The 26834-nt window shown below is 34.3% G+C and overlaps 2 protein-coding genes across 6 annotated transcripts in view; one reads left to right on the plus strand and one right to left on the minus strand.

Annotated features, from left to right (window-relative positions):
- The window catches only part of LOC577006 (sodium/calcium exchanger 2), an 84886-nt gene extending 69284 nt beyond the window's left edge, over window positions 1–15602 (plus strand). For all 5 annotated transcript variants that reach the window (XM_011685576.2, XM_030976843.1, XM_030976844.1 and 2 more), the window contains 12 exons: window positions 3836–3860; window positions 4498–4656; window positions 5039–5201; window positions 5718–5841; window positions 8133–8262; window positions 8696–8786; window positions 9476–9551; window positions 9931–10053; window positions 10569–10644; window positions 11208–11361; window positions 11817–11995; window positions 12518–15602. In XM_011685576.2, coding sequence (XP_011683878.2) covers window positions 3836–3860; window positions 4498–4656; window positions 5039–5201; window positions 5718–5841; window positions 8133–8262; window positions 8696–8786; window positions 9476–9551; window positions 9931–10053; window positions 10569–10644; window positions 11208–11361; window positions 11817–11995; window positions 12518–12637 — 1420 coding nt within the window. In that variant the 3' untranslated portion in view covers window positions 12638–15602. The remainder of the gene's footprint in view (window positions 1–3835; window positions 3861–4497; window positions 4657–5038; window positions 5202–5717; window positions 5842–8132; window positions 8263–8695; window positions 8787–9475; window positions 9552–9930; window positions 10054–10568; window positions 10645–11207; window positions 11362–11816; window positions 11996–12517) is intronic.
- Window positions 15603–18636: 3034 nt separating this feature from the next.
- On the minus strand, window positions 18637–25826 carry LOC577064 (fructose-1,6-bisphosphatase 1). The gene is made up of 6 exons (XM_777318.5): window positions 25533–25826; window positions 24568–24823; window positions 23620–23760; window positions 22736–22873; window positions 22007–22126; window positions 18637–21256 (listed from the first exon to the last, which is right to left on the minus strand). The coding sequence occupies exons 1-6, from the start codon at window positions 25700–25702 to the stop codon at window positions 21068–21070; spliced, it is 1014 nt and encodes a 337-aa protein (XP_782411.1). The 5' UTR covers window positions 25703–25826; the 3' UTR covers window positions 18637–21067.
- Between the last annotated feature and the right edge of the window lie 1008 nt (window positions 25827–26834).

Below are 26834 nucleotides of genomic sequence, written 5' to 3' on the forward strand. Positions count from 1 at the left end.
TCATCTGACCTGGTGTCATTTTCATTATCAAGGCAAATAAATTCCACTTTGGTATGACAACTCCATAGAGCTAAACGATACAATACAAAAACCATGAATATTGGATTGTAATTTAGCTTATGTTCTTCCAAAGCATGCATATTAAATTGGGTTTTCTGTAAGTAAGAGCTGCGTGCTCTTGTTAATCAGAGAGAGAAAATTGAGCATGATGGTTTGTATTGTACTCAACCAATCAATGTCTCTCTTTGGATATCACACTTTCATCATAATGAAAGGAATTAATCTCCTATAAAGCTGAGTGCTCGGCTTGGCACAAGATCATGAGAGTGAACAGATGATAATTAAAATTGCCCTTTTCCTTTCACGTGGATCAAATTCACGGGCAATGCTTGCCGTTGCTATGGTAAGCGCTGAGATCAGTAAGTGTGTGATTAAACAGAGGGAAAGTTAGGTATGACAGGTAATATGAGAACAAAAATGACATCATGCTTGGGAGGATGTGGAAGATGGTGGGAGGAAGCATTGAAAGGATGAAGCAGGTCTGAAAAACAACCGGAAATTATTTTGACCACTTTCAAATAATAAAGATCGGTCAATGATTAATGCAGCGATAGGGCAAGTTTAAGTGAGAACGACACTTTGAAATTGCTGGGTTTCCAAATGCATTTTTTTGTTTTGTTTACGTAGTCACAATTTCATTGGGGTGTTGGGTGGGGTTATTGTCTCTTACCCAAATACCATTTGTCCAGTTTCTAATTTAAGATGACTTTTTTACACTTGATTATAGAGAAGATGTAAGTTCATTATCAAAATATTCTACTTGAAGTATAACGACTACAGACAGATCACTCACTGCCAAATACGAAGTAGTGGTTTCCCAAATATTGGTAATTAAAAAGCCTACTGCCTCATGTACCTCTTTATAGACTCCTCCCCTATTTTAAACAATGGAAATACTAGAGAACTCGGTTAAAAACTGTTACATACATATGCAGTTTTTTTTCCAGAGAAGACACTACCTTTTGTCATATCATATCAGAATTGACGTAGCGGTACTCAAAATGCTAGAATGCGCTTGGTTTCGTCTTCTGACCAACTTTTGATTAATAAATTAATTGATATCATTTCCATCAAAATTTAATTGACTTCCACTTCTCTCAAGATCATCAAATAAATGAAATTTTCAGTATCTTCCATCCTACTACACAATGCCGACCAGTACTGACATCAAATTTGTTGTCATTGGTCACTTTCTTAATTAAATTCTTCTTGACCTGGTGGTCACTCAGACGTAGTCAGGTTTTCGTGTCCGTGTTTTTGTTAGAAGAAAGCTACCCCTAGGAGGGTCTAATATGATTATGAAGACTGTGGCCATGAAATGCTAGTCTATTTTCTGGAATGCTTGTCCATTTTCTAAGCATAAAGACTGATTAAGGGCTGACCGTTGAGTGACCACTCATTGAGTACTCAAACGTAGACAGGGGTTTACTATAGTCTTAGATATTATGATCATTTCAATATCAAAAAACTTCCCATCTGTATATTTACCACAGCATATTACCTTTTTAGAAAGAAAGAGTCAATTAGATAAAAATCAATTTCCTTTTTTCCCCTATTTAGTATAATTGCCTTTAAAATAGCTGTGAATTCTCTGTAATACTCCATTTACACCCGGTATAAGTATACTTGTAACTACATTGTTCTGTTATACCTAGCAATGACAGAAATTACTGAAAAGTAGATGTACCTTAATGATAAATATCTCGTTTCCATGATTTCCATAATTAATGATGTAGGGCATGGCATTTTTTATAAAATAGTTGTTTTGTCATTTAAAAAAAAATTTCCCTTTAAAAAATATATTTGTATCATCAATGCTTTGTTTATCAGTCTTGATATTTCCTCTGCATCTAAAAGACGGCCCTTCCTTCAAAACATTTTCATTCCAATATTTATTCACTGAATTGAAAAAAAAATCATGTCCTATCAACTTTCTTCTGCCTGAGTACTCTCTCTCCCTTCTTCCCCATCTCTCAATTTTCCACCCAAATCCTTCCCAACCCTTTCCCATAACCGGTATATCTTTTCTTCCACTCATCCTTCCCCCTCTCTAACTCTTAACCACAAGGTGTAATGGGCTGTAAAGACATCTTCAATTTTCACTTTAAAAATCTATGCATATAATTGGGCTCCACCTCGACTTGCCATTCCAATACCCTTGCATCAATCTCCATGCACCCAGCCCCATGATGTTATGTGTATGGATCAGAGTTCGTTTTCCGATGGTCATTTTGACAACCATGTATATTGTATAACACTGCCAATAATGGATTATTGATTGCCATACAAGAAAGCCACACACCTATTGCTTGTAGTTGCTATGTGTTGTATCGAGGACCGTCGGATCGAGACACAGGGGAAGGAGGAAATAAAAGCATCGTCATGATGCACTTAGATTCAACCTGGATATTTAAGTAAAGCTAGACAAAAAATATCATTTCTCATCTAAAACCCATTTCATATGTACGGCATGGTTGTCATGGAAATGGGATTTGTTTACTAAAAGCTGTCAGAGAATTTGGAATGACTGACATTTTAAATTAAAGCATGTCTATATCTAATAATCTTTCTAGGGAAGTAATTCCACAGTAACAATTATATTAGGTTTTTTTTCTTCCTTGGTTAAGTTTAATGTCAGTTTTCAGTAATCTATTTCACTTTTACGTGATCCACTTAATATGAGTATATGAAATTTGAAATGAACAAATTACAACTTGCCGATGGAGTTTTCAAGTCAATAATTTGTTGACTTTATCTGTTGATTGGAACTGCTTTACATATATTACTTATTCATTCCCCAACTCTACAAATGATTGAAGTTGGTATCAAAGTGGGAAGGAAGTGAGGGAGGGAAGGGTGGGAGGAGGGGGGAGCTTCCAATGACCTCCCTCCCTATTATCCTGCCTCTTATTCGATGTTCGACAAAGTTCTTACAAAAGAAGAATGGAGTAGTTGTGAGTAAATGGTAAATAGCCCCAGGGAAAAATCTATACCGATAATGAATTCCCTTTCCCCTTTCGGCAGTGCTCGTCAAAATCAATATCTGAGCCCCTTTTCTTCCTTCTTGCTACCAGTTCTTGACAGCAACCATTATGTAACATGGTGACTGGCAGGTTTTTTTTTGTAGGATAACATTATCCATATAATAAAGTACAACACATGTATATCCGTGGATGAAAGACAAGTTAAAAGTTAAAAGTAATGTCAAATTTATGAACAAATCTGGTACATGATGTTGCAGACATTCTTGTTGAAGAAGAAATATTTCTTGTAAATCGTCTGTTTAGCGGTGTGGTATTTGGAGATTTAGGCCTACAAGTATATGTGAACTTTTCATATTTAAGGATAATTTGAAGACATGTGTAATATATTTCAGTTATCCAAAGATAATTGATTATTTCAGAAATGTTATATCATGTCTATGGGCTGACTGGAATTAAATAGTACCAATAATTGTTATCAGATTCTTGTTTGGTATTACTATTGTGGCATAATGTTCCTTAGATTTTATCAATTCAATTCAATTTAAATTTTGTTTCTCTTGATTGGAGATTTACTTTTGTATTCAATCATAGAAATATATTATAAATTCTAACAAAATGTATAAGTACCTTTAGAAAATACACATATTAAAAACAATATGACTGATAAATATGATATATACAATTATTTGGCAGGTACAAAGCAGTATACACATTATAATATGATTTTTTGCATATGAAATCCACTTAATGAACCCTTCCTGTTCTTTTTGTATCCATTCATTTCATTACAGGAGAAGAACTCGCCAGCTCACTCAGGTATGTTTATATGATCTAACTTCTTATGTTCTACCTATAATCAATTAGTAATACTAGTTATTGGATTCAATGTTTTCAGATTGTACTGTGCAAGTCTTCGAATCTATGACAAACAGTGTCAATAAGTGTTAGAGGAATGTAATAATAATAATAATAATACATAAGATTTGTATGGCACCAAATCCACTTGACAATCAAATGCTCAAGGCACAGCTTGTGCAAAAGATGAAATACATGATAAATATATACAAAAGTGCAATAGGAAAGGTACAGACATGAAAGGTAATGGTAATCAATTAACCTAAATTAAACAGATATTTCTCAAGATTATTTGGCATAACTAGCCTTATTATTAAACACTTGAGTTAAGTTTTAAATGAAGTAACATTTGAGGAGGAATTTACACAAGAAGGGAGATTATTCCAGATACAAGGTCCAACATATTATTTTTAAAGAATTGAGAGTTGACTGACTGAGTGCTAAGGAATAATGGAATTTAGAGTGAGACCGGGTTTTATATTGATGATAATCTTCATTGTACTGGAATGAATTCATTATATTAATAGGTGTTAATTTATGTATGTTCATGACTTTGTAAAAATATTGATATTATTTTCTGCTTTTGATCACTTTGTAGGAGAATGGTAGAGCCGGTCATAACCATGAGATCGTGGATGAAATCAGCCGTAGCGAAGCCTATGATGATTGTATCAAGGGTACCGTCTATGTGACATACGAGACAAGAGATGGAACCGCCAAACAGGGCACTGAATTCACTCATGCACAGGGAAAACTGGTATGATATTAATTATCTGCTTAAATATTTAAAGATAACATTCATATAGCTTATAAAGTAATGTTCTGTTTTATTTTGCAATTTCCCTGTAACACCAAAAGTTCATATCTTTTCTGTTTAATAGTTGGGATGAATTTCATAATATCTGTCAAACTCAGATGGAATGTAATATTCTTTTGTAAAATGTAAAAATATGTAAAAAAAAGAATCATGACATGTATTACAATTAGATCAAAGTCATATTAGAACAAGATCAATAATTATCGTGTTTATTTGTTGCAAATTTGGTAAAACCAATATATTTGTCACTGAATAGATCCATTTGATGTCTTTATTGCTTTGTATTCACATGCTTTACTCTCAATTTCTCAAATTCTCTCAGGTTTTCACCGAGACAGAATGGAGGAAGACAATCACCGTCCCCATCATCAACGACACCCAGTACGAGGCCAACATGGATTTCTATATCATCCTCAAATGTCCCGAGGGAGGGGGTGCATTGGGGGATCCCAGTGTGACCAGGGTGACAATCATTGATGATGATGGTAAGTAATATCATAATGATGATGAATAATAATACAGGCCTGATAATTACCCGATTTAAATTGGTTTCCCGATTTGATTTGATTTTCCCCAAATTTTTTACCCAATTTTTTTTTTCTTTTTTTTCTTAGCGATTTTTCCCTATTTTACCTCCCCCCTCCCCTTATTTTCCCTTTTCCACCCTATTTTTCCCCAATTTTCTTACTCAAAAGGGGGGAATGTTGTTAGATGCCATTTTTCCCCCCGATCTTTTTTTTTTTTACTCAAGGAGGGGGGGGGGGGGGGGGGGGGGGGTTGAGAAAAAAAGAAACCTATTTTTTTTAGTGCTCACCATCAACCCTGATAATAATGGTTGTAGGGATGATGGAAAAGATGTTTATAGTCATGATGGTCACAATGGTGATGATGATGGTGTTAGTTGTCACTTTAACTACTAAGTAGATGTTAATATAGGCCATATTGAATATAAAGACTTTTGACTCATATTAATTAATTATTTTTATCCTTTTTTATCCCAGTTCCTGGTGAGTTCACCTTTGATTCACCAAACTACACAGCTGATCTTGAGATGGGTGTAGTGATGACGACTGTTACAAGATCCAAAGGATTTGATGGAACTGTCACCCTTCAGTATGCTACCATGTAAGTCCTTTCAGCTGCCATTGTCATAATAAACATTTCAAACACTCACATTCATCATACATGGGCACCACCAAAAGCATACCGTAATTAACGTTTTTTTAACCACACTTTTTTGCCGCCAAAGAGATTCAAAGTCGGGGGTTCGTATTATACATGGTACACACAAAAAAATAAAATTAAAGTTTCGATTTATGCCCCTCCACCTGGTGCTATGCCTGGCAATGTCTCCCAGCTCAGTAATCTGTGTGTTGACTCACAACTCGGAAACTAGAACAACACTCAAATTTTTTTGTCATCTTGGTTTGAAAGTAATCTTTCTGATAGATCTCAATATGTAGTTTATAATAATAATTCCTCCAATATTTCTTCTATTACACGGCGTACCACAAGGTTCTATCCTAGTCAGTAGGTCCTCTCCTGTTTTTTAATTTACATTAATGATCTTACACATTCAGCTGCACCTCGCAGTTAAATGAAAGGCCTTCCCGCATAGGTTTTTTAACACGGACCTGGCTTGCTGCCGACAAATAAAAAAAGGGCGAAAAAGAGGGGTGCGGTTAATACACGAGGGCGGTTTATACACCGTTAATTACGGTAGTCAAAGATTTTTCAATGGATCATGTGCTAAGTTCAGATATCTTCATTAAACAGATTCATGTTTTTACGGATAAGATATCAACTTGCTATACTTTCTTGCCAGATTGCTACTTTGCTGAGCATTAATAGAGCCTAGTGTAGCAGGTATTTGATCATAGCCATACTTCGGGGGGAGGGGTTTAAGGAGGCAATGGTCCCCTCTTTATTCCTACTCCTAGGTTTTGTAAGAAAAATGTCTTAGTACATTACTGTATGATAAAGAATTCAGAATCATGTTCAAGCCAGTTTCTTCCAAAATGTAATTACTGGAACTCAAAATATTCTTTAATCATTCAGGAATTATACACAGATGGACCTTGTTTGCTTTTTGTCTTATTAAAAATACTTTCTCAGCAGTTCTTAGACGTCAGGTAAAACAAACAACAAACAAACTCTCTATAATTTTTATTTTATTTATTTATTTATTTATTTCGGTTTAAAAAGACAATATAAATATACATGATTCAAAGGTCCAAGGACCAAAACTGATCATGTTTACAAGTTATACAATAAAGTTATATATACTGTAAATATACAATAGTGAGCCAAACGAACAGGTATGACAAGTACAAGATGGTAATAAAGATGAGAAAACAAATAAGGACAATTTAGGAGACATTATTTTTCCTGTTTTGCTGACTTCGCAATTTTGTTTGCAGCTGATTTGTCCTTATCTAATAATCACAAGTAGTTTTAATTAGAATGCAGGCCCCGTCGGCAATCATATCAATATTTCAATGGAAGTCAACTCTTAACGATTAGAGAATATTAACAAATGTTTGTGTTGAAGCCATTCTTCTTCGTTAAATTCAAGTGGAGCATACAAAAGGATCCTGATTCCAATATACTCAGATCCTGTATCCCTAAGTACATTCCAAGGTTGTGGTGAATGTACTCAACTAATTAAATAATTCCATCCTTTAGAGACAGTAAACCTTCTCTAGTTCCTCTTCATAACTAGATTGCTCTCTCGGAGGGGTCGTCATGGCGACCACTTAAGGATGTTTTGTGTCAATACAGTGCAGTGTTTGTATCAAGGAGGGGGTTTCTCTACACAATTAGTTTGGATAAAACTCTGATAAGTAATCATGCAAATATATCATTGTTTGATTTTAGCAAGGTGTACAAACAATGCCTGTTTGTGAGACTATTGTCTGGTTGCATTAGATAGAGCTGAGTAGGGAATCCTAAAATAGATATAATTTGTGTACATTTTATGCATGCTCTCAGAAGCATGAAGGTATTGCTTACATTCAGGGATGCTATTATGAAGAATTTCGATTGGATAGATATCCAGATATCATCATGAGAGGGATGGATGGTACGTGTATAATGAGAAAGAATGGGAAGAGAAATAGGTAGAATGGAGCAAAATGATTAAAGAATGGATTTTGGCAAAATATAATCAACAAACTGGTTGGTTGTGACAGTCTTGGTAGTATTGATGCAAAATCAAATTATATTCAACTATTAAGATCAATTACTATAACATTTAAGATCAATAACCATAACATTTAAAATCAATTACTATTTACTGCATCATATCTGAACGATCCTGAATGATCAGAATTTACTCTTGATTGAAAGTTCATTCATATCCAAAAATGTGGTGGTAGCGAATAGGTTTATTGATATGACATTTTGTAATCCTGCAGGGATGGTAATGCCAAGGGAGATGTAAACTTGGAAGGTGGAGCTGACTACCGGTCCATGGCAGGGACATTGTGCTTCAAACATGAAGAGAAGAGCAAGACCATTGAGATACCAGTCAATAAGGAATCAGTGGTAAGAAAATCCCCCCTAACAAGCTCTCATCTCTCAAGTACAGATTTTCGAGTGCTCTCAAGACAAGTTGCAATCAATTTGAATCAGATGCAACTCTTTATAGGACAAAGCCCAGAAGGAGAAAATAGGATTCAGTTTTACTGGCTAGTGAGATAAATATACTTACCGGTAATGCTTCTTGTGTTCTTAATGACTTTGATATAGAGAGCCAGATAAGTTTTCCAGAAGTCTTTAAGGCTGTATGTTTTAAGTTCAGAGCATGGCCCATTATGTACTCACCAACTTTGTACAGAATTACTGATGTCGCTAATCGGACGAGAGATGGGGCTATTTCCTTAGCAGAATTTACTTAGAAGTTTGATAATTTGGACATGAATATTCATAAATTTGGATGACTTTAAATAATTTTTTCTCTTTGTCCTTCTCTGTTTAGGGTTTGAAGAACTTTGTGATTGTTCTAAGGAATCCTAGCATTGGAGCCAAGCTTGGAGAACACAGTGCAGCTGTAGCCAACTTAAGACCAGGTCAGTGTTCTTCCAACATGCCTACAGTTTACATGTCTTATGCCGAGAGCCTGAGGGATGATAACTCATTCATTTCAAATAGAGTTAAATAATATTTATAATGTTTGCCCGCAGCAGACAATAGAACAAAGAGAAACATTTCTTTTCAAATTGTTGGTGTCCGAATATGTCTCAAAATGATGCGGAAATCATTGGAATAATATTGATAGGTCACACATAAGTGCATGAAAGTTATCTATGAAGTGATCAATTTTGACAGGAACTTGAAATAATAATGTATCAAGGCATTGACTCTCAACATGCTTTGGTTGACCAGTAGATCATACAGGAGACTGCCAAAGTCCACTTCTATATATGTCCAGTATCTGGCAATCCAAGGTGTTAGATCCATGGTGAATAAAGAGTTCACTAGCTGTGATTCAGAGTTTGAATAGTTGAGCCAGAGATTGTTGTAGCAGGAACATTAGTTATTTGTGATTATACCTCATTGAAGGGCACCTATCATATTTTTGGCCCAAGTTCCTTTGAAGCTATATGACTTGAAAAACCAGTGGTGTCCTTCACTTTGTGAGATACCAACACATAGAGTGTGTAAGATAAGCTGTGAGCTATGATCCTAGGAGCTCCATTCTTCTAAGTTTTCTGTCAAGGGTTTGTCTTTGACCTTGTTTGTCTTGTATCTACTGCAGATGACATTGGTGAGAGGGTCGCTCAGATTCTTGAAGATGAGGAGGATGCAGAAACATGGTTCGGACAGATCAAAAAGTGAGTGGCATACTGATGTTAGGACTATGCATTCCAGATGTCCTTTAATTATGTTCCATGTTTGTGTTCTAATGATGATGGTGTCGTGAGGAGGAATCTGATGATGATGGTGATCATGATGATGGTGGTAATGATAATGTTACTTGGGATGTCGATGATGAGGAGGAGAACAATAATAATAATAATAATAATAATAATAATAATAATAATAATAGTGTAAACTTATAGAGCACACACACCGTCCAGGGATGCCCAATAGTGATGCTGATGGTAGTGATGATGATTATGAGGATGGTGATGTTGGTAGTGATGACGATGATGATGATTATGAATACCAGACACTGTTGATGCTAATGACCTTTGCCCTATTTCTCCATAGTGCAATGACCCTAGGAGGTGACATTGATGATAATGGTAAGGAGGTCCCGCCCTCTAAGATGGATTGTATCATGCACTTCATCACATTCTTCTGGAAGGTCATCTTTGCCATGGTACCGCCAAAGTAAGTCAATTCCTTACAGCATCAATAGAAACAAAAGAAAAAAACACAATTAGTGAGTGGTCTGTAATTAAATATATTTCATGTGTATCCTATGCTGCTATGATGCCTATGCATGCACTTGACCTACACATTTACACCTAATAGAAGTATGATGTGCTTATGACCTTTCTCTGAAATACTCAGAATGTACTGTATCAATGTAGATCTTATACAATACAATTTTACAAGGCGGCAGCATTTTATCTTTAATAATTTTGAGATTAGTTGTTTCGATATTTGGACATATTTTTTATTATTAAATTGATGAGTTTTACAGATTTCTTTTGAAATACCATGAATTGAATATTTCATAAATATTATTATTTTAAAACACAACTTTGAATGATGGCAGCGATGGGATATGAACTCATGTCATCAAAATAACTCTGATTGTATTTATGATTTGGGTCTATTTTGTGGACATATGTTGACATGTTCAGAGTGATTGAATATGATTTTTCATTCCTATTTCACAGGAATTATTTTGGAGGCTGGCCTGCATTCCTCGGATCTCTGTTGTTCATATTTGCTCTGACAGCTGTGGTGGAACAGGTATTAATTGATCATTTTTAATTTTTTTTATTTCCTTCCTCTTCTCTTCTCTATGTTTCTATTTCTATCTGTGACTCACATCTTCTTGATTAACAGTAAATATTTCTTTAGAAATACTGAATAATCTTTCACCAAATTGCATGTTAATTATTTCTTTTTATAATGTGTAAATAAACATCTGAATTCAACGTATGAGCTGCAGACCTTGTCAGTAACTGGAGAAGAATTTACTGCTGATAATGATGGAGTGGCACCAATATTTGCATCGTAGTGAAAATATTATTCATAATATCTTATGCATTTAAATATAGAAGCAGAAAGTTACTTAAATTTGCTATGTTTAGGGGAATTGAGATGGTGATTGGAGAACATATAAGTTTCCTCTACCAGTCTATGTCTTTGTAATATATACAAAATATGAAATATTGCATTGTTATTCCAAGTGAGGATAAAAAAAACTGTAATTTTCTCTCACTTTTATAATAAGAAAATAACCTATATCTTTATCAAAGAGATTCATGTTTTTACGGGTAAGATATCAACTTGATATACTTTCTTGCCAGATTGCTACGTTGCTGAGCTGTGTTGCATTGATAGAGCCTAGTGTAGCGGGTATTACAATCATAGCCCTTGGGACCAGCGTACCAGACACGTTTGCAAGCAGAACAGCCGCTATTCAGGACCAACACGCTGATGCTGCCATCGGCAATATCACAGGTAAAGTCCAGTAATACCCAAGTTCCCCCCAAATCCCTTTAATAAAGAATATACCATAATAATGTATGGATCAGTGACATTTCATGCATAAAGCACCTCTTTCCTAGCATACTGCATTCATATTGACCTGAATGTTTTGAAGCGTTGATATTATTTTGACATATACTGCAAGGAATATAGGAATTTGTGTGATCCATGAGTCCAAGGATTGAAATTGTTGTGATCTAGAGCTATTGACTTCAAGGGTTTTCTTATTTGGCATGATTGCTTATGTCTAGGAATGACTTATAATGCAACCATTTGGAAGACATGAATCCAATTGAACCCTGGATCCTGTGTTTCTTGGCAGGGTAGTGTGTAGATCGACCACCCCACCAACTCACATGCACTTGTTAGCATCATGCTTTGGCCCTGTTCACACTGAACATTGACTCTCTTCTCTTCTCCCACTACAGGTAGTAACAGTGTGAACGTATTCCTTGGCCTTGGACTACCATGGATCATCAAGGTCATGTATCTATACGTCAACTCAGACCAACCATACTACGTGGGAACAGATAACCTGGATCTGGCTGTTATCCTTTTCACAGGAGTTGGTACATGCTGTATATGCATCATTATAGGCAGGAGATATGTAAGTACACCAGTCTTTTATTTATCAAGGAAACAATATGTATTGCCTATAGATGAAGGAAACTATTACCGGTTTTATTTGTGGGGCAATTGTTTATAGATTGTGAATGTTGAATGCAGGTTCCTATCATTTGTGAGTGGAAACTATATTATCATGTTCTTTTTCTAAGAAAGAAAAGGAAAATGTCATGGAGTTATGTTAGAAAACCTACCTTGATTTGTTATATGATATGAATGAGTTATGTGTTTCATATGTAATACATAATCCTGTATTGGGTCTGTGATATTGAGCAATAGGGACTTTTAGATTCGCACGAAGACAATAGGTCTATGCGATCGACGCCCTTTTAATGCACTGCCTTGAATGGACGTCACATGTATCAGTCCACGCAAATCTAAAAGTCCCTAATGACATGATTCTACTGCATGTACCATGGAAATCATAATACTTCCTGTTTTAAAGAACATTCTGTTATTTATCATCATTTGATTGCAATTGTTTCATTTTTGTCCATCCGTTTAGATTGTTGGAGGTGAGTTGGGGGGCAAGAAGCTGACTAAGTATCTGACTGGACTCTTCCTCTGCCTTCTCTGGGTTGTATACGTCGTTGTTGCATCACTCAGGTCATACAAGATCATCTAGAAAGGTCATCCAAGAAATGCTACTAAGAAATGCAACAAAGGGGACATCACAAACAATTGTTGCATAAAAGACAGGAATCATGTGAAAATCATCAAATCATCAATGGACATTGCCAGAAGACTACCCAACAACAAGCTTGATTATTGAAGAAGCTGAAGGATTAAAACATATTGCAAATGAAGTGGCAGTTGCTTGGAAGATAATGAAATTGACCCTTAAGCTAACAAGGGGAGATGTCCAAGACAGACCTGTTGATTTGCTAGACAAACTGACCATCAAAGCTACAACGGAACATCAAGTGATGTTATTCCCTTCTAATGTCAAAATATAAATTAGTGTAACTTGACGAAGAGGATCGTAATTGCCAAACTAATTGCTTTGAACATTCAAATGTTATGCAAAAATAAAATAAGATTTTGAGATGTAGTTTGACTATTTAAAAAGCCTGCTGGCAATTTATATATTTTAAGCATATCTGTAGTATTAAATCGTCAATGTGTGCTGTTGCAGTTTTATTTTTTCTTATATTTTAATTCTTTCGTGTGAATATTTTTGCTATCTTTTCTGAAACATTCCATTTTTAAGTGTATAGATTGTAATTTATATGTGAAGGTCGCTTTGAAATGATACAAAATATGGTTTTAGTTAATGTCAAAATATTATGGCCGGAGTCATTGAGGATAAAATATAAAAATGTTACATGTTACATTTCCAATGAAATATTACAGATACATTTCAGTGGAACAAACCTTTGAATCTGAAATTCATTTATTTATTTGAATTAATAAAAAATAAATGTATTTAAGAAATCAACTTTTAATTACTTTACAGAGAATATATAGAGAATTGAAATATAGAGAATGTAACTGTATTCAAGTGTTTTCATATTTTCCTACCCTCATAATTAATAAACAAAGCCATTAACCTTTTGATATTTCTTTTCAAATTCATGTATCAAGAGTGATATACACTGTGAAGTGAATACAAATAAAGGGAATGATGCATGTGTACTGTCTACTGACGAGTCACAGGTTTTTGAATACTTTATAGAAGGCTGTTTGCCATGGTAACTTATTGATTGCTGAAGACATTTCGATGAAAGATATCAAAAATTGTAACGATATGTAAATATAAATGTATTACACTATATCTGCCTTAATTATTGAATGAATCACATAGTCTTCTAGAAAGTAATGTATAAAAGCTGGTAGTTTAATCAAGTTTATTGCATTCTTATGAAATATATTTCCTGGGTTACATTTATAATAATTTTCTTTATTTGGAAGCTATAGAAATTGGATATTAGAAATTGTTAATGTGCATGTAGCTCAATATTTGAATGAGGAAGTTATTATTAAGCATATATGTAAAGATTTATAATGAAAACAAATTGATGATATTGTAATTGAAAAAATGGGTAGAATACCATTAAAATATAACATTGTGTATTGTATCTCGTTAAAAATTATCAACAATTTTGAGGAAAAAACAAAATCTATTCACCTTTGGTTTCATTCAATACACAAGTTAATCTTTAAAAAAGCAGATTTTTGGTTGTATCATTTTTGGATATCACAGTTAGAATATATTTTGATAGAATAAAAATTGTGTACACTGGTATGCTTTCATCTGCCTAGAGTTAAACTTAAATTTGTTCATAAAGGATTTGTCAAAATGGTTAGAAACTAGTACCACAATTTATTATTTGTGATTTATTTTTTCACTGCCAAACCTGAGTCTTATGACATGTTAGCACAAATATGTTTGGCTTTGATTCTCAATGCTATACAATGTAGGAGTAATTTTTGATGTGAGTAGGCTACTGGTATGTAAAGTTTTCAAATGATTAGAAAATGAGATTGTGATATTTAATAAATCATAAATTGTAAATGTAGTCATGCACTCCAATAAGTGAGGACGTTTGCAGATAAACGTGTCTTTATTATCAAAATGTCGAAATATCAGAGTTGTTTTATTATTCTCTCTCATCTATGCATCAAACTTGAATGTTGTCAGATATATTTATTGAATATGCCCAGCATATATGTGTGCAAATTTAGCAAGTTTCAAGAAAACATTCTTACTCTGTACACGATCTAACCAAAGTTTGTACATGTCCAGTCGGTAGTACTTGATATGAATGAAGCAAAGCTATCGCTAGCTTTGCGTAGTTTTAATAATCTTTTAATAGTAGTCATTTGTATATATTTTCTACATTTCTCTTGTATATAGCTAAGCATGTCTTGAAGTGATGTAAATTGTATAAATATATTCTATTGCATGATGCCTAGAAAGTGAGTGCAAGGGGATTCCCCTAATAACATGCCATGTATGTAGATATCATTTACAAGTGGATCATGATAATGACTAAGTCTTCATATATATACGGTTAGTCTTTCAAACAAACATAAAAAAAGGAGAAGAAGAAGAGAAGTAAAGTTTCTTGTTGCTGAATTGCGGACAGTTGCAATCTTAACATTATACTTGTATTATGACAATTTTAATCTTTTATTGCATTGTACTTCATTGAAATGATTAATTATTCTTTTTAACACTATTAATCTTTCTCTCTATGTACTAGTATTGTGAATCATGATTGGAAGCTGTTGAGAGAAGAGGTCAAGGGTCAATGCTGATCTGCGTAGACATGAAGCGTTGCCAATTTGGGATCCATAAATGTTAGGATCAACCTTTAAGAAAATGCTGAACAAGATTATTTCCCTATTCTAGAAAAGGCTGCCACTGTTGCATGTCAATGCAAATGAAAATATATCTTTAGGAAATGTAATTTATTTTTAAAGGCTTTACGGTGATTGGTTTTCAAAAACGGAATCGGATTTGGTTTAGACCCAATATTGAATTACAATTTTGATTAAAATGTTGACTAAAAATCAAAACGGTTATTGAAATACAATGTTAACTTTTAAAAAACTGGTGGAAATTTTGTATAAGAAGTAGACTAAAAGAAAGAAAAAAAAATTCTGCATTCAAAATTATAAATTCTATGGCAACATGTAAAATTTAAAAAAAGGTATAAGGGTATCTTCAAAGATAATGGCAGTATAATCAGCAAGAAAGTATGAAAATAGAGGTTATGTCTTCAAGACATTTGAAAAGGGCGTGTGTGACAGTCTTAACAGTCAAATGTAAGTTCCCATATTGGACATTAATGTTTTGTTTTTGTGTTGTGTGTGTGATTCTTAATATAACATTAACAGTTGGATTTTAATTGTGTATGCCTATGCGTATTACATACTCTAGCAATCTGCTTGATTCTATTGTCCAGAAGATAGTACTTACCAGTAAGTAGAGGTGTTGTGGTCCAGAGGATAAGTCTTCGAACTGTGAACCACAAGGTATGGGGTTTGAATCCCTGCCACAACACTAACGTCCTTTGGCAAGACGTTAATCTGCATTTGCCACACTCCACCCAGGTGAGGTAAATGAGTACCTGGTAGATTTATTCCTTGAAATGCACTGTGCGCTGATAACGGCTGCCGAAGCTAGGGTAATAATTTCCAAAGCTCTTTGGAAGCGCATAGGGATGTCTTATCATAATGTGTTATGCGCTATGCAAGAACAGATTATTATCATTTGTGTAAATAGTACATAACAGTACATTAGCATGTAACAGGTTCATACAGTGCATGTTATACAATATCAGTTTCTATTCTTTGTACACCCAAGTATAAAGTACCAAAAGATTTGTACCATAAACATGGATGAATAGAAAAAATTCTTGATGAATAAGACCAAACTTGGAAAATATATGATTCAGACCCTATTGTATATTTTATTCATGATGGATGAAGATATGAATAGGGCCTAAATTGTTTTTTTTGGGAAAAAAAATATTTTCATCCTTTGTTCTGTTCAACATGGTTTTACTGTTCACCCCAATTTACAGTGTTTTAACAGAAGTCTAAATGGGATACCCAATGCAGGGTTTATTAATTGCTATGTAGATTGTGTAATAAAAAGACACATCAATTATTTTTCTTCTCCATCTTTCAAATAGTGTTTGTATCAGCAAAATTGTGAGGAACATTTTTGTGTTTTGGTCTCTCAGATTAGTGCAAATTTTGTTATCATGTTTTGGCATTTTTGCTGGTTTTAAGATCTTGTTTTAAGAAAGAAAACATTGCAAAATTTAAACAAAAGTTCATTTTACTCTTCACAACAAATTTTACAGCTACTTGTATAGAGAATCTGGTTTATTGTGACAAACATAATTCTGGACGAAGGGTATATGTTTCTGTAACTGTTTATGTTTCAGCTTTATGTACAAGGTTCTGTTCATGCAAGTTGCACCATTGTAGAGGGGCAGTGTTATGCAACAAGCATAAACTTTTGACTGTGTATACTGGTTTAACAACTATGTCCTACTAGCATTAAATTGTGAAATTTGGGATGTAGAAACAGCTTATGTGATATTGTGAAGACAATCAAACATATTTCCCTTTGGGGTAGTATAATGCAAGGTTTTATTTCTCCAAATTGAAGTTTGGGTAAAATAGAATGTTAAATTCTATGTAAATTTTACACAGATGAATTTTGTCACGCAAGTGGGAGTTGTTCTTCTTTTTTGAATTTCACCAGTCACAGAAGGAATGATCAACAGTTTAAAGTTTAAAAACTGACATTGGTCATAAATTGCCCTTAAAAGCATGTGTTTACTATATATGAAGGACAGCATCATTCAGTTATTGATTTTAATAATATCCCATATCCACCCGCATCCTGTTTTTGTTTTAATCTTACTTTATTTAAAGAAATTAATAATTTGATTGTACCTTGCTGATGATCATTACAAACCTTCAGATTCCAGTTTAGATATTGTTATACTACTCAATGCATGAGTCTCTTCACAACTATTAAACTTTTCTTGAAAGGCGTGGTTACATTATGGCAAGAGGAGGATATGTTGATGTAGAAAATCTATTCTATACTGCACCAGGATGGATAAATCAAGTTAGGGCTCCCTCTAGCGACAGTTTGGCACTTCATACTTTATGGTAGCAGAGTTATTGATGTATGAAACATACTTCATCTAACTGCCTAATGTGTTCACTATGGTGATAATTGAATTTGATATACCAAGCATTTACCTGGATAATTATATATAAAATATGATCATCAAGAAATATTCCAACACCAGAATTGTTTTTCCACAATTTTTTTTAAGTGAAAAGAATGTCTCAAAGCATTACATCTACACTGTTTATTATCCCGCAATTAAATAATTCAAAAAGCCATGTCCTTTTCATTTCAGGTAACAGAATATTGGATTAAAGGGTTATTCAATTAATGTGCACATCACAGGATTTAAAAACATTGACATACAGTGGAATCACATTTTTCAAACCCCCATTTGTATAATTGAGGACTCTGTTACTATTTTTTACACTGCCTAAGCCAAACTATTGCTAGATCATGATGTAGGGGCCAGAATTAATAGAGGTGCACTGGAAAGAGAGAGAGAAAGAGAGAAAGATTATATTTCATATCACTGATTCTGTATCAGTGACTGTAGTTTTTCTTTGTATCATTTGATTTTTCTTTTGTGTTTTGCTCAGGAGGGTTTCAGCATGGGCAATAAATTTCTACTATGCTCTAACTAAAAGAATGACTTGTTCTGATGGTGTTTTAGTTTGTTTTTGTGATCAATGCCTTGTCTTTTTTTTCATCCCTTCATGTAACTACAGCAGATATTATGATGAATGAATGAATAAAAGATGGATGAAAGAGGGAGAAAGAGAGAGAGTGAGATAATCAGACAAACACACAGTGGGAGTGAGTGAGAGAAATAGAGAGAATATGAGAGAAAGAGAGAGTGAAAAGAAGAAAAACAGACAAATGTAAATAGAGAGAGAAGGGAAGAGGAAGGAGAAGTGAAAAAGATATGACATGAAATGAAGAAAGTCATAAACATAGGACTAAGTGCACGTACATGTGCTTCACTCTGAATTTCTCAATAATGACACCGGTACAGGGCATTATTTAATTTCTATGCTTCATTTTTATTTAATGAATTATAGGCAAAGTAGACACATGGAATACTGAGAGGACACACATAACCCTGCCTTTGGCACTATTGATCCAGCATTTACAGCGATCAAGGGTTTACTTTATTGTTTGCTTTTAAAACATGTCTCTACCACTGCACGTCGAACATGTACATGTCTTTACATTAAGCTCATGAAAACAATACACAAAAGCTAATCTTCATGTATATCGTTACATCATAGCATGTCATTGTATGTTTCTAGCGATCCAAATTCTATGAAGAAAACATTAGTATCTAGATTGTCATTTAACAAATCAACAATTCACATTCTTTTCAGTTTCCCCTGTTAAAAATGGAATAAAACAGTACAGCATCAAAACTTTTGAATTTGATCTGACAAGAACCCACACATATTCTGGGAATGTAACAATACTACTTATATCATCATTAGTACATGCAAGGTATTTAAGTGACACAATCTTCTGCAAGTATTAGAGCAAGACAATTTTGGCGGATCAAATATTCTTTAACTATCTATTTCAGTAAAAATCAAATTATCATTGCAAATTGAAAACAGCTATAAAATGTCCAAACTGAATACCACTTACCTTCAAAATTGCCACTCTGCCACAGGGAAGTTCACAAAATATATATATCATAAAATTCCAAGAAATTGAAGAAACAGAAACTAAATAATAATTACAATGAATTTTACTTCAGCCTTGTTTTATCTTCTTATCAAATGACACACACAAACATCAAACACATCCATAAGATTCTGTTTAACCCGTGACAGTTTTGAGACACCTCTCCTCAGATTTGTACTGAAAACCTGAAGTTAGCTTCCACAGATTTCTGATTGCCAAAAGATGCCATATTGGTGATTGCTGTGCTTTAAATGTCAGACAACTGTTTTTTTCTGTCTTGCTGTATCTCTCTTTATATTGTTTGATATTCTTTATATTGATATCTTGTTGAACATATCATATAAGCATAAACTGAAGAGCTATTGTATAAGTAAATTGATTTTGGCAGTATGATGTACAATTAGCATCTAAGATATGTTTGTTTTTCAATCTTAAACTTCAAAAACTCTGATTAGAAAGTAAAAACCAAAAATATCTGTCATTTTGAAATATTCTTTATCCCTATTAATATTTCCAACCATTATATTCTGATGCAGGTATTACAGTCTGCAAAGGATTGGTCGGGATAAATCTAAAATACATTTGCATTGGAAACCAAATTCTATATAAGGCATCTTAAGAAAAGGTATTTTTGTATAAATCTGTATACAAAATAAACATTTGTTTTTATGTCCATGAAAAATAATACTCATTTTATGTAGGTGCACACATGAAATAAAAAGAAATATCATCATCAAAAAAATTATTCAAAGGCTTGAAGAAATCGAGCACTTGATGGAAAAACATTACGATTCCAATATGTAAAAAAGAATTGGTGAATAGAGGTCAATTTGCCTAACTTCCATGGAAACTTCATATCATCATTATTAGTTGTCTGATTTTCCTTAAACCCTTCAATGAGGTTATCTACTTTATCTGCTTCATTTCAACTAAAGTTAGTTTGAAGCTGAAGACCGTGAAGTTTCCATTTACCATTTGAAATTTACATCTCAAAGTCTATCAAACATGATTGATTATAATTCATGAATAATAGGTTTTAATGATGAAGAAGATGCTTCTAAATTATCTTTTAAAAGTGGCAGTATGATAGCATAAAACTTTGGTTATAATGCTAAGCATATTTTCTGCAGCACAACTGTAGCTGAGTAATGGACCATTAAACATACACACATCTATACTGATAATGATAATAACAATGGCTGTTTGTTACATAGCACTTTACTAGTTACAACATCACCAACCAAAGCGCTTTTAGAATTAGTATGATTAAATAATTATACAGTAAACCAAATCCCTGCTTGCACTTGAAGTATTGCATCCTGGAATTTTGTTTTAAAATTAAACATACAAGATAAAATCAGATTCAGAATACCACCCCTGTGCCCTTTACAGGGTGCTACAAATTCCCAAGCAACCTAGAATTAGCAGATAGACATCTGAATTCACATATAACTTGACATAATTGGAAGAAAAGAACACATTTACTGGCAGCACATACTCTATAATTTGAAAACCATCTACCAACAGCATTGATTAACACACATTGATGTGCTACATATACATATACCTTCATGTTTTAGGTTTCTGAATAAAAGAGTTGCGGCAAGTAAATTAGGGGGAAGGGGGTCACAGAAGTAAGATTTTCATTTAATTGCTCCACCCTGCATTTAACCCATCTATCCAGAGAGGGAAAGGTAGTGAAATTCTGAATGTGTAAGCTGTTTTTTATTTAGGAAAATAAGCAATTCCAAACTTATCCATCATTAAAATCATCCCTTAGCTTGAGTATTTCTGGGCTATGGCCAAGAAGTCATCCACATCCTCGGTCGAGCCCATGATAACTGGACATCGTTCATGAATGGCCGTAGGCTGGATGTCCAGAATGTTCTCGGTACCAGTGATGGCCTTCCCTCCGGCCTTCTCAATGACGTAGGCCATCGGGTTGCACTCGTACAGGAGCCTCAGCTGAGGAAGGAATGGGTAATGTGAACTTTACTGTCGAAAGAGGTGAATGATTATGGAAGTCAGCGTAAAACCAAAAAATTGTAATTCTGGGCAGAGTCAAATACTCTTGTAAAGAGGTTCACAAGTCCATGCATAACATTTAATTTCACTGTATGAAAATGATGTCAAAGTAGAATACATGTACCTGTAGGACTATTCCTTTGCAATATCTGTTCTATTCGCACAAATCTGTCTTTAATATCCTGTATATCTTTCATAGTACATGTAATGACACTGATCAGTGATCAATGAAGTCCAGATTTGGAAAAATACATGTTTGGGCCATGAGATACTAAAAAAATATGAATTAACATGTATATTTTCTAAGGCCTGATGACTCTAAAAACCAATGGTAAGGATGCCATAGAGTGGTCACCACAACATCTTTCTGAGGCACCTTTTTGAGAACAACGTGTCCACCCAGAGACAGTTTAAGTCAGAAAACTCACTGAAAAAGAAAAAAAACTCCAACATACAATCTTAAAACCTCACTTATATATTTTTTTCACCAAATTATCATTGTTCCTATTTATTTTTTTTTACCTTGTCCTTTGGGCTCTTCTTGCAGGTTACATGCAGGTTATACTTGAGTGTCCTGTGGATATTAGCTACCTTCTCAAGATTAACTTAAAAGAGATAGATATAAAATCCTATAAACTACTCTACTCTAGCTCTTTTTTAATCATTCAGTATTAGATTTGATTGTATTACCTTTCCCTTGGGGCTCTTCTTGTGAGCTGGGTACATGAAGATACCTCCATACTTCAGTGTCCTGTGCATATCAGCTACCATAGAGCCAATGTATCGAGCACCATATGGCGCCTTACCATCCTATATCATGAATAAAACACTTTTTTAGGATGGTTATGAAAATAGAATTTGGCATCATGATTTTTGCCAGTTTGGAACACTTATAATGATCATAAAAAACATGGGGACTCACATATACCACACAAAGCTCACAAGAACATCGGTAACAAGTATGTATGCAAAACTTCACATTCAGAATGGTTTAATTCCTCCATTTCCAATCTCAAAAAGTTAGTTACTAAAATGAAAAACGGGCATAACAACATTCTCAAGAGAAAAGTGCTTGGATTTTTCGACATGTGGAATCCTCATCATTACCATAAACAAAAGTGTATCTATATCCCTCTACCGGTACTTTATTTTCCTAAAAATGTAATAATATAATGTTACAGTCAAGATATTTCTGAACACATTAAAATAAACTTCTGAACCACATATGTTCTACAGAACCTTATATATTTGTTGTTCAACAGATAAAGTTGTATTTTCATATGCATTCGAAACATTAATGTGTGTGTGTGTTAAGTGACTAGCTCCATTCATTTCTAATGTTTCACTTCATTTAAGACTGAAAATGACCATTCTGAAGGAGTACAAGGAGAGAATTTTAGGGATAAAATAAAGGCTCACCTCAGGAAACTTCTTGCTCTTGACATATTCTGCGATGCTCTCATCCCAGTGCATGGCGTAGCCTTCATTGATACTGAAGATCTTCCCTCGAGGTTTGATCTTCATGTCTCGGTCTGTCAGTACAAACTCACCAATCGCCTAAAGATCATGGTACAAACATATGATTAGGATTAATTTGGCACTCCATGTCTTTTCTTTATAATTGTAGTATGATAGTTCTTAAGAGTTGTTAACTCAAGACAATGACTAATTTTCTCCAACCCCCCCCCCCCCAACAAAAAAGAACAGACTGGGTAGGTCAAACTTGTGTCTACATAGATGCCTACCTATAACTCTTTATATTCATAAAAGAAATAACTCTCTATATGCAGCAGGTTTGGATCCTTTTAATATAATTTACTTGACAGTTTTTTTTAGATTATATCTTAAATTCTAAAATTGATGACGACAAGAGCACTTTATGTTTTTATGCTTGCTAGAATTACCCCTTCTTAACAAAGTGGCTCTAGACTAACAAATGTGATAGCTTGATTCTTTTCATGTTTTACATATATATATATTTTTTCCGATTGAAAGGTTTTCTAACATATTCAAATTTTATAACAAAAGTTATTCTTGCATGACAACCTAAAAGCTTTCCTGAGGCTTACCCCTCATAGCAACAAGTAATGTATGCTGACTAGATTCCAAGTATTTCATTTATTAATAAAATGTTAATGGAATATTAAACTTGTCACTAGGTCTCCAGCAAAGAAACATCAATACATTTTAAGATGTCAGTAAACCGTCTATAAAAGATGACAGGAAAACAAAAATCTATTGTGTATGTCCATCATGTGATGTTCCCAAATCAATCAATCGATCAAGCTTAAATCAATTCTTACAGGATCTAACTGGAAACCATCGACGCCGTTGCCTGTACTTAGTACAACCATGGTGGCGCTACCATAGAGGGCGTAACCAGCGGCAACCATTTGTCGGCCAGGCTGAAGATAATCCTGCTCTGTCACAGCGCCCTCGCTCTTCTGTTATGATGAAAAGTTGTGTAAACGAAAAATAAATGAAATAATCATGTAGATAACAGCATGATCTCAACATAAAACATAAAACTTGTGCACATGCAACAAAATCAGGTGTCAATTGACATAAATATGATACGTACATAATTAAGTACAGTATTATATACAGTACTGCAGAAGTCTAAATAATGAAATAATGTATGTCAACATGAGGCCCCCCCGCCCCCACCAAAAAAAAGTAAAAACAAATTTAAATCATTATCACACGTTCCCATCACGCCACAATCTTTAAATACAAACAAGACAGATAGTGCAATTGACATTATTGATTTGACACACTTTTTCTTAAGTAAAAATACTGCTGAGATTGCTTAAATCATACAATCATAAAAAATCTTTTATTATCCTTAAACTTTGGTTTCTTTTCAAATAGAAGCCTATGACCTTATCACACCATACAATATAATCCATTGAAATGAGGATCTCAAACTTTGACCTTAAAGATGACTTTGATTTGACTTTGGCTTCCCTTTGGATCAAAATCCTAAGCCAATAACAAAAAACTCACAATCATTTTTCCCGTAGGAAGTGAGTTATGGCCTTATGTTGGTTTCCACATTTTCCTGTTTTCAAATTTTACATGCTTAATTGAATTTCCATCATTTAGTCCGGGGAGCAAGTTATTCATAAACAAGTAACATAAAAAGAAAGAAATAATAGAACACTAGGGATGTTTCATATGCAAATCTACATGTACATGTATCATGCAGAGGCCCAAACATGATATTTGTAAGGAAGAGGAGAGAGACCAACCTTCTTCCAGATGCCAAAGATGGAACCAATGGAGACGAGACAATCAATATTAGACGAGCCGTCTAAGGGATCAAAGGCTAACACGTACTTCCCCTGCTTCTCTGTCTCGACCTCAATCATGTTCTCATTCTCCTCGGAGATGAGGGCGCATGTCGTGTAGGAGCTCTTGAGTGCGTTGATGAAGAGGTCGTTGGAGATCACGTCAAGTTTCTTCTGCTCATCTCCGGTTGTGTTTACGGAGCCCTGGATACCATACCTGTTTTAATAAATCACAAAAATACTTGCCTTACAAAGAAAAGGGTGCAGGAAAAATCAATCCAAAACTTATATCGGTCACACAAGATACATAATTGACATGACACAAACTTGTAATTACTCCATAGCTACAGTTTTATGCATGCTCAGCTGAGCAACCTTATTTGCTCCAAGATTATCAAAAAGAGTCAAAGTTTTCTACTAAAGTAATGGAACAACCTGGTTAAAATGTAAAAACTATAACCAAATCTGGCCTGGTTTGATAACACTGCATTCCCCCTCATGAACTTCGAAGAGAGTCGTTAACAACACCTATGGGTGGGATACCAGTGTATTACTTCTTAATCTTTACGTGCTTCTATAAAATGATCAATGGTCAATTTGACATCGACTTCCAATCCATAACGAACCCAAAACCTGACTGACCATGATATGGAAACTCACACTAGTTTTGCCTTTATTTCCAGCGCCAATTTAGACGTTTACACACCTCTTTTTTTTCTCCGACCACCAAGAAAAGGAACAGCCTTCAACTTTTCAAGTACAGTCTACCAAGTACCATTGGCATCGCCATCGTCATCGACCATTAACATGATTAAACCAGTCCTCACTCATTCAAATCTGCTGTCCTCTACTTAAAACTTCATTTTGAAGTCTTTAGGAAGATAACAAACCAAGAACCATACAGTCATTATTAGAACAATACTCACAGACGTGAAATTCCCGCCTTTCTTACTGCTGATGATATAGCTTTGATGGCAGTCAGCAATGAATTCAGCAGTGTTGTGAGCTCGCCAGTTGCTTCGGGAAAACGTCTTTGTTCAGCTAGAACGAAACTTGTCAAAGTCACAAAATCAGTCTGTACTCCTTGGCTGGACATTTTGACCAAGATCGTATTAAAACTCTGACTTCAATTAGAAATAAACAGATATGAGATGGACATTAAATCGAGATTGCCACACATGCACGTTTATATACTGCATGCATGAATGTCGGGTGAAGGGCAACTGATGCGATCGCACGTAGCTCTCTTTTGCTTTTGGGATAGGATAACATAATAAGGGCTCGCCTCGCTAAACCAATCAACGTCGTGTATTTGGACACACCCCCAGGGGGCGCGGTATTTAACAAATTAAATTATAAATTCATTGTTCTTGAGGCAATATGAAAATTAATCATTTTCAAAACAGGGCCGAGAAGAACCGAAAAGAAAAGAAAAGAAAAGAAAAGAAAAGAAAAGAAAAGAAAAGAAAAGAAGTAGGGTTTCAAGGAAATGTACAAAGCCAAGTCCTATTTGAATTGTCAAAAAAAAAAAATATCACTGGTAGATTTGTTTTGACTGAAAAAAACACGGAGTATTACCTAATTTAGTAATTGTAATGTATTTGATATGTATAGACAAGATAAAAGGTAAATTAATGTTTTTAATGCCAACCAAGGACCAATGGAACAAAATAAACCAAAATGTAATAACTGGCCACCAAATTCAAAAGAGCAAAATCTTTTTACAAAAGTCAGCCACAAATAGAAAGATTATTCATTTCTGAACAGAAAGGCTATCAAATGAAAACATCAAACTCTCTGTTGTGTATTCTTTGGAGATGGTATCATGATTATGATATGTTCAAACTCTATATGTCTGTGTAATGTGACTTCTTGTACATATTGGGTCACATTTTACATAATTCTGTTCAATCCAACTTTTGATTCAGGGTAAAGTTTTATGACAAAGATAGTTGTACCTGATGCTCCTCAGAAAAAAAATGATACTTCAAACTGTCTATTTGAGCCAGGAGGGCATGAACTCGTAGACTACACCACAGGATCAATGCACTCTGGCTCTAAACAGACAAAATATAAATTCATCATCAGCATTCACACAACGCTATTCACAAAAATCATCATACTCACAAATGTAGGCTTTAATGGTCGCACTTCCCCTATTTAAGGGAATTTCTTTTTATTTCATTTCGTCGAGTTGTGGAGAAATTTGTTACAAAAAGCTCACTGTA

The sequence above is a fragment of the Strongylocentrotus purpuratus genome, unplaced genomic scaffold (genome assembly GCF_000002235.5).
Source record: "Strongylocentrotus purpuratus isolate Spur 01 unplaced genomic scaffold, Spur_5.0 spur5_scaffold_9, whole genome shotgun sequence".
NCBI lineage: Eukaryota > Metazoa > Echinodermata > Echinoidea > Camarodonta > Strongylocentrotidae > Strongylocentrotus > Strongylocentrotus purpuratus.

Coding starts and splice junctions, on each gene's coding strand:
- LOC577064 (XM_777318.5), bottom strand. CDS start 25,702: ATGTCCAGCCAAGGAGTACAGACTGATTTTGTGACTTTGACAAGTTTC. Junction 23,761..24,567: donor TCTTTGGCATCTGGAAGAAG/GTTGGTCTCTCT, acceptor TCATCATAACAG/AAGAGCGAGGGCGCTGTGAC. Junction 22,874..23,619: donor ATGGTTTCCAGTTAGATCCT/GTAAGAATTGAT, acceptor CATGATCTTTAG/GCGATTGGTGAGTTTGTACT.